Source organism: Pipra filicauda, unplaced genomic scaffold, assembly GCF_003945595.2.
Source record: "Pipra filicauda isolate LSUMZ 115617 unplaced genomic scaffold, ASM394559v2 scaffold165_size2600900_pilon, whole genome shotgun sequence".
Lineage (NCBI taxonomy): Eukaryota > Metazoa > Chordata > Aves > Passeriformes > Pipridae > Pipra > Pipra filicauda.
The window spans coordinates 645,017-658,303 of record NW_024104162.1 but is presented as its reverse complement, the minus strand read 5'-3'; the positions used below and the strand labels follow the sequence as shown (position 1 = coordinate 658,303).

The 13,287-nt window shown below is 35.9% G+C and overlaps 1 protein-coding gene across 29 annotated transcripts in view; it reads right to left on the bottom strand.

Moving 5' to 3' along the window:
* LOC113991872 (sarcolemma associated protein) overlaps positions 1 to 13,287 on the bottom strand; it is a 98,694-nt gene that overhangs the window by 40,707 nt on the left and 44,700 nt on the right. For 8 of the 29 annotated variants that reach the window (XM_027728649.2, XM_039379366.1, XM_039379357.1 and 5 more), the window contains 5 exons: positions 11,544 to 11,681; positions 10,144 to 10,312; positions 10,008 to 10,058; positions 9,414 to 9,464; positions 5,751 to 5,813 (listed from right to left, as the gene is read on the bottom strand). In XM_027728649.2, coding sequence (XP_027584450.2) covers positions 5,751 to 5,813; positions 9,414 to 9,464; positions 10,008 to 10,058; positions 10,144 to 10,312; positions 11,544 to 11,681 — 472 coding nt within the window. The remainder of the gene's footprint in view (positions 1 to 5,750; positions 5,814 to 9,413; positions 9,465 to 10,007; positions 10,059 to 10,143; positions 10,313 to 11,543; positions 11,682 to 13,287) is intronic. The other 21 variants (XM_039379373.1, XM_027728711.2, XM_039379364.1 and 18 more) reach the window with 6 other exon arrangements.

The following is a 13,287-nucleotide window of genomic DNA, read 5'->3' as shown; positions in this document are numbered from 1 at the left end:
ACAAGCTTTTCCCTGTACGCATCTACGTAGAGCACATTCCATGACCAAATTAAAAGCTGATAATATTACTTCCTACTCAGGCTTGAACAAAAACTTGATTCTGGCACAGAATAACGGAACAGAGCACACAAGCCTACTGGAACTTTGTGATACAGTGCATAATTACTTCTCCTTATTAACTTACATAATCCTTCAGTTCACTAATGAGAATTTAGGAAAATTAATTTTACGTACTTTTTAAAAACCTAAACCAAAAGTAATAAAATATGAATACGTTTCTCAGGATCTAGTTATCAAAAAAAGAATTCTAAGAGCTGGTTCCCTGAAATAGGTGTCCACCCAACACAGCAGAAATCTAGAAATACAGCACAGTAAAACAGCAATAGAGAAGGACCCCCCCATTCACATCACAACTGCTTTAACACTGCTTGTGAAAGGTACACAGAAACAGCCTTTCTTAGATTAAATCTTTCAAGAGAGCTGCATAAACTTTCAAAAACTAGGAATGCATCACATTCAAGTTCACAAAAATTGAGTTTTTATATAAAGTCTACTTTTGGAAACCCTATTCGTGTATGTCAGGTGCACAAAAACCTAAAAAGTTCAATTTGAGATTATATTGCTAACTTCATCCTAACTCCAGCTAGGACATGAAGGCAAACAGGAGGACCAAGGGAAGAACAGGTTTGAATTAATCAAAGACACTAAAAGAACTATTGTATCATTACTTAATTTCTTTTTTCAGATGAGATTTCATTATTGCAAATTACTTAAGAAGCAACTAGAAACGCCAACATACAAAATTATCGAGGGTCACATCTTGCAGATCACATTCTCAGTTTCTATGCAGTAGATCTTTCTATTTAGATCCTGTTGAAAGCTGTTAACACCCCCTGAGACATCAGGCTTGAAGTTGCTTCTGTCTTCCCTCTGTGCTTTCCCTGCCAGATCCCTGATAACCAGGCAGGGAACTGAGTTTGCTGCTTACTCTGTGTGCTGTTAACAGGTAACTGAGACATGGAGAAGACTGGATGAACAGCATATATAGGAGAGTTCAGATTCAGGAAGCTGGATGACAGTAAATCCTTTTCAAAATTTTAATTTAAAAAAAAAATAAATAAAATAGTGAGCTTTAGTCAGCATCTCCAGCTTCAAGCAGCTCTGAAGATTAGCCTGACCCTGTACTCCTCCCATGGCATGCTGCTGTAACCATGACAATCTAAGGACAGATGCAGGACAGGATTTGTGAGGAAGCACTTTTTTCAACCCTAGATGGTAGACAAGCTTTCAGACAAAAAAAAAAAAACAACACCTGAGATTTGAAGAAGGGTTTGCATGGCCAAAAGATTGCCCTGTCCTCTTTCCTCCCCCATTGCCAGGTAAACCAGTCTAAAAGGGATGTTCCCTCCAACTACTTTTATCCACAAATATTGTCCAGCATTCCTGTAACATTTTACTAATACTGCTTCAGAAATACACTGAACAGCACACTGGATTTTTAGAATTGGCTTCAGGTCTCAAGCAACTGTAGGTGATAACTCATCATCCAAGTTCAGGACAGCCTCAAGTTCCTCAGAGCTGGAGAGAATGACTGTCCCCAGACCAAGGAAGGCACCGTGGAGGGAATCAAGTTACTGCAGCCACAAGTCAGGAGTTTGAGTGATATCAGGAGCCCTCTTCCATTTCAAAATAAAATAAATCTAATCAAAAGTCTTCATATATGGTTAGTCCAGGACTCATCTGAGGCTGAAAGTGTTGTGGAGAGGAAGGCAGCAAGAAAACAGCCAGGAATTCTGCCTATAGAACTGAAGAAAACAGTTGAATGCAAAATCCAAGTAGTGATCAACTGCTTGATCTGAAGGAGTAACATCTCATCTATGCTAGACTGCCAGCTTAAAATAGGCTTCTATAATCAGTTTACAGAGTAAAACTTAGCTTTATGAAGTGATGGATCTTGTAGTTTTCTGAATGCGGTAACTGCTAAATCCAGAATAGTTACAGCACAAAACAACAAAACTAATCTTCTCGAGGCAAATGTTTTCCAAACTGAAACTTTTGCAGCAGCTCTTTACACTCAGTTCCCATGGTTAAAAGAAACTCTCTATATTTTTTTTTCATTTCCACCATGGCTGTTTTCTAGTGTCCATTACAGATTTCACCATTTGTACGCACGGTTTCTCCTTGACACTATTTCTTCAGCCAAGACCTTCAGCAGCAGCACCAGAGTCCCTTGCCCAGCACAGCCAGTACTTTTCACTTGGGGACTGACATCTCTCCTAACTTACAGAACGCTGTGTTTAAAGAATGTTACCATTAGGGTATTTTGAAGCCAACAAAAAATAGTTTATTTCAGTGTGCTGGCAAGTATTTACATAATACACAGAAAATTAGATGCTGGTATCACTGAACTACACAGAATCTTATTTTCCACTCTGCTACCATCCCAGTCACTAAAAACGGCAGAAGCCAGACAACAATCAGAAAGTAAAAGATACAGACATGTCTTCTTTAAAACATCTCTTTCACATCTCTGCATCTTTTCACATTGCTATTTCAGAAAACTTCACAAATGTGATTTATTTTTAAATGTTTTCCCTGAATCAAGACATGCAGTTTTGGCTACCAAAATATAAGTTTGGGTGAGGATCCTATCTTTAATTTCTGGCACAAAAGAATTTTATCTGTCATGCTATCCAGTCACTACTTAACAAAGTCACAGAAAGTAGCAGAGAGATATATATAATAAATAAATGCTTTTACTGAAACAATCTGCTGTGAAATGAAGCTTTCAGTTCATCTTTCATATTCCTTTTTGCTGATGAATGTAGTTCACAGGCAGCTTCCCTTTAGGTTTTTAGTCATTTCCTTTCTTTTCAAATTAAGAACTCCCTTTTAGATTTGGGTTGCCTATCACTGCGTGCAATATAATAGCTAAGATCTGTTAACATTAAAATTACTACTTAAGTAACATGTTCCCAATACATTTAATGGTTTTGTACCAAAACAGTCTTTGAAGGAGGCCAGTTTTGAAAATCAAAATAAAAGCAAACTTGACCCTCAACACACAAATTTCCAATCATCTGAAAAAAGTGATACTAAAGAGCTTAAACTTTACTTGCCACATGCAGGTCAAATGGAAAAGTTAGAAATAACCATTCAATCCATCCAAAAACTACTAATAACAGCTTCTTAAACATCAGTTTGGTAAAAAGTAAAAACATTGACTTGCATTTCAAATCATAAATGCAAAAATCACAAAATAAGGGGAAAAAAATAAGGACACAAGGAAGGGTTAGATTGAAGCAAAAGACAGGAAGCTAGCAGGGCAAATCTCACTTTTGTCTATACATCATCACCATTTTTGGTAATAATTCATATTATGAACTAATCAAAAAGAAGCACCATGACTTTTGCTGTCGGTATCACTGATTGTCACCAGTGGTTATTGAAACAAGAAAAGCTATGGAATGAGCAACAAGTGAACTGGATGTAATGATCAGAAAGTAACAGACTTCCCAGATCATTCAGAGCCAGATCTCATAATACTGTGCAGATGTTGCAAATCAGGACACGTTACTGAATGAAATTGTGAGCGTACTGCGCTTAAAAAAAAAATCAAAATAATTTAAAAATACCTTTAAAAACCTACAAAGCTGGATTTCACAAACAGTACTACCAAAATCAAGCATTCAAGCTGCACTGCAACTAAGACTTCAGTGTCCTGTTACTTCTGCCCCATCAAAAATATTCCAGCTTTAGTACTTCAAGAGGTTTTAATTGCTCTGAACTGATGAGCACTTTCAACTGCCTCTGTTTGTATAGAATACCAGACTGCTTAAACAGCTCAGTTTTCTTCTTGTGCTATCCTCCATACTCCAATTCCTTTACTCAAGTGGGTTTTCCTCATTTCTCTGCTTGTGCTTTTCCCCCAGAACTATGGAGATGCACACTTTCCACGCAGTACAAGCACACCAACTCAGAACCTTCCCTTCTTGACCAACTGGATGGTTGTCTCAATTCTCCTTTTGTTTTTAGATTTCTCTTATGGTTTGCAGATACTACAGTTTCAGTTCCTCTGCTTCTATTACAAAACAGTAAGTCCTATATAACACAACTTTAATGAGTGACTCCTGTTTCTGGGATTTTTATTGTACTATTGTGTTTTAAGTAATAAACCTGCTCCTCTCTCTATACTTAATCCTTGGGGCAAAACTCCTACGTAGTACCACATGATGAACTATATATTCTTTCTTTATATTGCCAATTCTACACTTCAGTATTTGCTGCATACCTTAAAATTCAAGTTCCTGAAGATCTCAGGAACTATAAATTTTCTCGCCAGAAGTTCCTAACCCTCAATGCTACACAGAGCAAAGAACGGGAGTAAGACTGAAAGGTAGCATTTACATACAAAAGGAAAATAACAGATCCTGCAGTTTGCAGTTTTTAACCTCGTGATATTGTGAGGTCTGATTAAACATATTTGAATTTGGAAAAGGCAAACTTTCAACCCAAGTATGAATTGCTGACTTGGAATCTTTTTTTTGCTCTCAATGGGAAATTAAAAGCTTAGACTGTTGTAAAAAATGCAAAATCCTGAACCCTTTGAACTCATTCTTTTCAAAGTGAGGCGATGGAGGCCCTAAAGTGTCTTCACCCTGTAGCTTTCCATCTCTCAAGAACAGGTAGGGCATAAACACATGGAACTTTACTCTTATTACTGATTCAATCACATCCTAGAATCTTTTGATACTGAGAATTACTTTTCCTTCTCAACAGTTACAAGATTGGTCATATTTAGTTTGCAGAAGTGATACTAATCCAAGTTCTGCTAAAATAGGTTAAGCTAACATCCAAACAATGAAAACAGGCAACCAATCTGTATTTGAACATCATTCAGTGTGCTCTTCATGTTCAGTCTAGACAAAAATAAAGATTACTCGAACATTTAACTTCATTTTTATGTACTGAATAAAGATGATTCATGTGTGATCTTTGCAGAATTTAGAATTATTTTAAACAGCAGCCTGACATAAGATAGCTACCAGCCATTTTTAAAAATAAACAGTTTTCAAATAAAGTTTTAATTTTCTTAGACAAACACTGGCAGTATCACATCATTCAGTTTTTAGCACTGCAACCCTTATCACCAGCAGTAAAGTCACACAAGTCTGCTTCACTTCCTCATCAAAATTTAAAAGGGAAGAGTCCCACAGACATAATGTCAGAAAAAAGATACTCTCTTGTTTCTGCTTCTAAATGCTTCTCTCTGCTCAACTTTAGGTACATAATTTCTACAAACTCTTAAATAAAAAATTAATTCTTTATGCTACAAACCAGTTTTATTTGAAGTGTAACAGTACTCTTCTCTCTTTTTATTGATATGTGAAAAGGCATCATTGCCTTATCTCTGTCCTACAAGCTTGTGATGTATGTTTAAACTGACAGAGTTAGGCTTTCAACTTAATTTGTACCAGGTGAAAAATTACACTCAGTTTTAAACACTGTGTTGCAACATCACCACCCTTTTGTTGGTCAGGGCACAATAATGGATTAACTGCTACAAAGAGATGATGTGACGATGGCTTTGCAAGAGCAAAGATACCCTCACTGCTCCTACAGACCCTGCTTGACATCACAATGCCACAATTCTACAGAAAAATTAAAGAGCAGTGACAATTCTGGTTTTCATCCACCATTTCTGGGTTTTCTGTTGTTTTTAAAGCAAATGTGAACACTCTTGTACTCACTCTGACATTCTATGAACTGATGAATAAAAGTGCAGTCCCCTCCACTCTTTGAAAGAAAGTGCTCTAGTAGAGAAAGAAACACTTAAGTTTACACCTTCTTATCATTTTCAAATTGATGCAACAAAAAATTTGAAAGGCATATTAACAATATTTGTAATTGTGTATTCACAGTGAACTTTTGAAATCTGAGTTAATATGCAAGCAGACAAGACATGAAATTGAAATGGTGTCTGAGTGATACTAGGAAATAAGATTACTCTTTTGAACTGATCAGAAGGAAGTACTTCAATTGCCTTTTCAAAAGAAATGTGTATTTAACCTATATTCTTCAGCATTTTTATTAGCTTTAAAAGGGTATTTAAGTTTTTCATTAGTCTTCATGTTGATTCTTCATCTCTAATACCCACTTCAAATGAAAAACATTTATTTTAAAAGTGTTGTTGAATATCTTCCTTTACTTTTTAAACGGTTTCACTGCACAATTTTTGAAAGGACGGTTCTACAGTAGAGATCCTAAAACTGGGCTCAATTTCCAGTTTACTCAAGTTGCTCCATGTGATTTTGTTCAGCTCCCAGCTCCATCATGTTCCTGCATCTCTTCAAGTGAAAAGTTGCCAACACTTCCTTCCTGGAGGATCTCAAAAACCATTTGACCAAGAGTCCTGCAGTCTGAAAATGCTGCTTTTAGTATAAACCTGCAGAATGTGGGCCATTCTAACCAAACTGTTCAATCACTAGCTCTGACATCAGCAGCTCAGCTGCAATACTGAGTTTTACTATACTTCAAAGTTATTCTAAAAAGTATTTATTTTCCATATTCAAACTTTTTTTCCCTTTATACACAATCCTCTAAGTGACTGTATACAAATTTCTCATACCTTTCTTATATAATACATGGCTCACAAAATTTAAAGATGAAAGCCAGGTGTGGTGCAACTCACTGAGAAAAATACAACCCAGTTCTACACAACTGTTTTGAAACAACTCAGTTCTGCACAACTGTGATCAGGGGCTTGATTTATAAGCAAGTTCCTCTCTTCTGCACCAGCTTTTCCACATGTGCAGTGAGAGAAAACGAATGCCCAACCACCATCATCTGAATACAGTTGGTTATAAAAAGTCTCTGCAAAGGCTATAACATAAGCTTCTAGTTCCTCTAGTCTGAATAGAGCTCTTGAATGCTGCTACAGAAAAAGTAGTGCAAACCCCTTGTTCTTGCCATGGCCAGGGAGTGTGTCTGTACACACACTCTGAGGCCTTGATCTGAAGTTTTGAGGGAGACAAAAGGAATCTTAAATAAAACATACTGATTTTACACGGTTTTACAATTTTTCTCTTTTGTTGCCAAAGTTGCTCAATCTGCATTATAATTTCAAAATTCTTAGCTCTTCTAAAATAATGCAAGACTACTCAGAAAAAAAAAAACACAAAAAAACCACAAAACCAAAAACAAAAAACCCCAACCAACAGTAACTGTCTCCTGCTACTTTTTAGAGAACAAAATCCAAAATCTGGCAGAGCAAATGACTGCCCATCTGTCATACAAGGGGGACGGGACCGGAAGATCCAGAAAGGCACAGACTGTCATGAAGAGAACACAGGGCAGAAAGCTGTAAAATGCCAGAGAAATGTGGAAGGACCAAGTATGGCAGAGATGCAGAAGAATGTGGTACTGCAGAATAATGGAAGACTACGCTAAAATACAGAATAATAAAATAGCATGGTATGTGCAGGACAAAAAAGGTGATAGACTGTATAAACACAGAAAGACAACTTGAATGAGCAGTTACATGTTTTCTGTATTAATAAAGACAAATAAATTGGCAAACAGCTTCCTAAAACTTCCAGGCTTAAGCACAAGTTCCACTGTTACTCATAGGACAGAGGAATCCATTTTGTCATCCATCCATGACATTGACTCTTATGCAATCCAATGTAAGTCAAAAAGGGATTGCTTCTTCAACTTTGACAAAAAAGTATCAGTAATACAAAAGATACTTGTTATAATCACATCATGATTTTTAAACGGGCAATTTTTAAATCTGAACTGGTAAGAAGTATCAGTATTAAAAAAACTAAGAGGACATTCCTACAAACTATTTTAAACCAAACACAAAGTGTTTCTTTAAAAAAATTATATCTAATATGATGTTATAAATTATTTCTCTATAAAATTATCTGTATTTGAGCTCAATAGTTTTTACTAAATGTTTCAAATTAGTTCTAGGCTACTGTTTTTCACAGTATTGCCTGTTTTTCTAATAACCTCCAACAACTTCACTTTCAACATCTTTTTATGGTTTACATGATTAGAATGAAGAATCCCAAGCTTTATATTCCTCAGTTTTGCTTTGTAAAGATGTTAACTTTCGTGGGGTGGAAAGTTTTAAAAAAAAATGAAAAAACAAAGGTAGATTTATTTCTTAACTAGTCTCACAACCATTAGAAGTATTAGCAACCTAAAATTATGCATCAGCAAGATAGATCGATCCATATAAAAATCAAATTTCATGGCAGTCCAGAGAACTGGGAATAGACATTGAGTTAACTGCTTGCACTGTGTGCACCACAGCTAAGTGATCAAAATCCTGAGGCACTGAGGGATAACCAGTACTCTCACATTAAGAGGAGGTTTAGATACAGCTCCTGTGGATGTTTAACAGACCTTTCCTCCTGCTCCAAATAACAACCATACAGTTTTGTCATGATTAAACTTTTTATTTTGCTATTGGTGTCCCTAGTTAAAAACCTCTTAGTTTACAAATATGCATAGAGAGCTTTAAAACTGTGTTTCAAAAATACACAGAGTAATCCTTCAACACTGTGAATATTAGTTAAAACTATGAGCTCTCTATATAGGTGCCTCAGCCTTTCAACTAACACTACCACCATTCCTCAGACTGTAAAAGAAAGTTACGCCAAGGAAAAAATAAAAATTGACACAGGAGGACAGATATATATCAGCCAATCAAACAATTTAGTGAATTTGGAATCAAACTGGAATACTCTTTACATGATATAGGCCATATTCTTACTGGATAACTTCATTCAAGAAAAGTTCAAGTGTACATTAAGACACATGAGCTAAAATACTTGGGTCTAACTGGTCTGTAAAAAACCCTGTCATTTAGTTCAATCTGTATTAATTCCTGTTTCACATAAAGACAATCTTGAGTATTAAAAAACTAGTTTCTACTATTTATGTATTTTATATACTCACATTTTTCAAGTCAGTTATAAAAAATTAGGTTTTGTTGACTTTACTTACCATATCAAATTTACTAGAAAAATGGTGTACTGTCTGTGTGTTGCAAGAGAAAATAAATTCATGAGGAAAAGCAGTCAGTGAGTTTCCCACTTTCTTGTGTCACAAGCCTGATATGATTCAGTAAACTCCTACTGATTCCAGTGACAGCCCATCAAAAAAAAAAAAAAAAGAAAAAGAAAAAGACGACTTCCAAGTTGTTTTGTTACATTTTACAGAACCTTCTAAAAACACCCAGACTGAAAGTCTAAGCAAAAAAATGCTGGTCAGTGGAGTGGACAAATTCAATTTAAGTTTTAAAGAGAATATTATTCAAAGCAAAACTTTCAAGAACATTTTGAATTTGTTCAACTTCAAACATCAACCATAAGACAAAAGGTAGCCTTAAGATACACTACCTTTCTCTGTGCTCCCATTAATTTTAGGTATGAAGTCGTCAACTTGTATGCCTAGGATCAAGAAAGGGTATTATTTTTGGAACCAAGCAAGATTTTGTTTTGGGTTTTGTTTCTTTATAAATACAGCATTGTGAAATGTATCTGGCTTTTCATGCTACCTCCTCCTTCTAAGTACCTCATCAAACAAAGCAGGCAAAGTGTGATGGCTTTTTCTGCACTACAGACCACATTCCTGATTGTTCAAACATATGAAAGGTTACTAACATCCAAAGAATGACTGTTTATTACATATATACATATATATATATATCCTTTTATATATATATATAAAAGGATTTTAAAATGTATAAGGATGTAAAACCCCTCCAAGTCCGATCTCGGTATCAGGCCCTGGGCAGGCATTGAACACCCGCAGCACCAGCGCCCTCTGCCGACCCCTGGCCCCTCTCCATGCCCGGGAGAACTCCCTACTGGGACAACGGGGAAACACAACTCCTCTGCCAGACACCGGCAATATACGAGACTGTCATAGCAAAAGTTAACGAACAGAAAATCCGGAAACCAGCTTGAAACAAGAAACTTGATCACACCTACCTAAGCTGTTGTGTTCTTTAAGAGTTTTCTCCTGAAGGTGTTCTAACCGTACTGTAAACAGAAGTCCAAGAGAAAGATATTTCACAGATTAAAAGAAAAACAAATAACCAAAGTTTCTCCCCCGCTAGTGACTAACCTTGCAAAGCTGTCAGGCGCTCGTTGGTGAAGTCATTGTCGGCCTGCAAAGCTTCTATTTTTGCTTGAAGCTCTTGCTCCCTTTCTTCCATTTCATCTATTTTATGCTGCAATTCCTTTTTCTCAGCCAGTCCTTTCTGCTGGATTTCTTCTTGTCTTCCTTCTGCTACCTGCTCAAAAAAGGTGAAAAAAATTCCCAAACAAATCAAACTTAACACGTGAAAGAATACGTCTCCTTGATTCTTGTATAGCTAAATGGATCTAAGTAACTGTCTTTGCTAGTCAGATAAAGAAAGCAGAAAAAACCACAAAATCTATTGTTTTTCTATAAATTTCTCTGCAAGTACAGTAAGACAGAAAGAATCTCAAAATACCTTAACTAACTTTTTGTCCAAGGAACATAAATTTTACAGTAGCTGGGTCCAAGAACTAAGAAACACCTGAAGTCTCCCAGCATCTCAAATCAATCACAACTCAAGAGGCCTTTTGAACTGAATGCACACTGACTGCACAGACCAACTTGATTGAAGCACATCTTTTTCCTTGCTGGATCTCATGGTAAGTTTCAAAGACTCTTCTCCCTCAAAGCTGAGCAATAAGTTTCAGTTTTGACCCTTCTGTGTATACTCAGCATCATCTTTAACTCATAACTGCTCTAAGACCAGCAACTGAACCTTTTAATTTGGAAAGAAAAATCTTCTGTCTGAGATGTTGAATTAGGACTCAAAGAACCCAAGAGTATTTATCCCAGACAAATGCAACAAGTATCTCATCTCTCCACAGACAGCACCACTACCTTCCTCCTCCACAGCTTCTACTTATCTAGATTGGAAACTCTTGAGGAACAGAATTTATCATGAAGTGTTTATTCTGTTCTCCAGCATAAAGGACCTTTAATTATATACATAGACATGTAGTTTAATTACAAACCTAACAGCATGTTCCTATCCCCTGGCAGCTGAGCCATATTATTACTACGTGGTGGGCTAGTTATGTTTGGAACTGCACAAAGAGGCAACACAAATTGCAAATTTATTTCTAATTCTAGTTTCCAATGTAAGATGTTTAAGTTGAAAGTTATTTGTCTATACAAAAGCAGCTGAATGTGAAGTTTTACACCTTACATAATTTTATCTTAAAATATATTTTGGCTTCAAAAATTTGGTAACTTTCAAAATGAACAGAAAAGAAACCTTTTTAGCAAGTGACTTAACTTATGACAGCTTCAAGTACATTAAAATCAAACCAAAAGAATATGTAAAAGATGATATGCATCTTTCTATCATTAACCTGTTGTTTAAAAAGCTTCTTAACCTTTTTTGATTACTACATTAGAAATGAAATTGTATTTGTTGCATTCATCACAGTTTCATCATATATCAGATTAAGTTCTGTCGTTACCTTTAGTTTGTCAGAAAGATCCTTAATTTCATTTACAGCTCCATTGTATTTATTAGCTAATTCCCTTAATTCTTCCTGAGTCCGCTCATTCATTTCTTTCAGGTGTGTACATTCATCTTCTGTATTACTTAAACTCCGCTGTAACACAGAATTATTATGCAATAAATAATAAAAAAGACACAATAAACTAGCAAACACTAAAAATTATCTACTTTTTCCAAACGGTATATGTAACTAAGCATGTTTAGCTGCTTTGTTCCTAGTCATTAAGGCTAAACAGACAGATCAGGTCTTGGCAAAAACAAGATCTACACAAACCTCTAATGCTCTACTTAAAGAACAGATTATGCGAAAAACAAATTGGTTTACGTATGTGGGAAAAAAAACCCCAAACCAAATACCTCACAGTGGGCTATATAATTGTGAATCAAGAATTGAAAAGTGTGGTCCCTCTCCACCATTCTCTTCCCTTGTATGATAAACTGTGAAAGTTCTATAATATTTAATTCAATGTAATCAACAGATTTCATCATACCTTTCACCCAGCAAAAGATGATTTAAGACATTATAACAGCCAAATGGCTCCAAGGAAGCATTCTAAATCTTTTTTTGTACTTCATAATGTGGAAAAGCATCTAAACTAAGGTCCCCTTGCTCAAGAGGCAGCCGGGTCTCCAGGAGGCAAGGAATGCTCCTGAAGTTCGGTGACAGCAGCACAACTAAACGGTGTAGAGAGTTGCCTCCTCACAGCTCAAGGTTTGTTTCTTTGATCATCAACTCATTTTTGGTCTTTGGGTTTAGGGTTTTTTGGGGAGTTAACAAGCTCTGACCTAGTTCTCCTTCACAACCAAAACACCTTTAAACAAAAGTGCATGAAAAACTACATTACATAATAATCATTAAAGAAAAACTCTCAACCAGGAGCCAATGACTTTTCTGTGTGGAGAGATAAGTATGTGGCAGGAAGCACTCAAGCAAACCTCTTACTGAAGTTAAATTATTATTTCTCCCTCATAAGTCAAAGTAAAGAGGAACAAGTAGAATAAATGTCAGCACATTCTTCTCTTAGGATAGGATAGGAAAGGAGAAGAAAGCTAGAAGTAAACATAAACTCCAGTCATTAACAAACCTGCCAAGAACTATTACAACATAAGGAGGTGTATTTAAGTAAAATCTCCTAAGGTTATTTATTACAGCATTGCATTCTCTAAAAACCATGAAGAGAATAGAGACTTTGTGCACTTAAGTCCTATGAGACTTCTTGATCTAAGAGAACATAGCAAATAATGATAAAGGAAAAAGAAAATAAAGGAAAAGATAGTGATGAAAGACATTACAGGGGCAGAAATCTTATTTGAAGAAAGTGTCCATCACTTTGAATCATAAAAGCTCATTCTTAAGTGTACTTTGTACAAGTAGTTAAGTGTATGTTTCCATAAATTTTACAGTTTAAACAAGGTCTTACAGCATTTTTTTAAAGCATGTATGTTGTTTACCCCTCACTTGTCTCCCACACATACTAACTTCTGTAAGACAGCTTCACGAATTTTGAAACCTGGCAGAAAAGGGAGGAGCTGCAATAATAGCTTCTCTAACTGTTTTAACAATTTTAGTATTGTCCAACAGGAGAAATAAACAGTACTACTTAACACCCTGCAAGTGTCAGGGTACAATAGGTTCTGGCATACTACACATTAGGCAACAAAACAGGGATTTAAGTAGCAGCAGTTACAACTATTTCAGC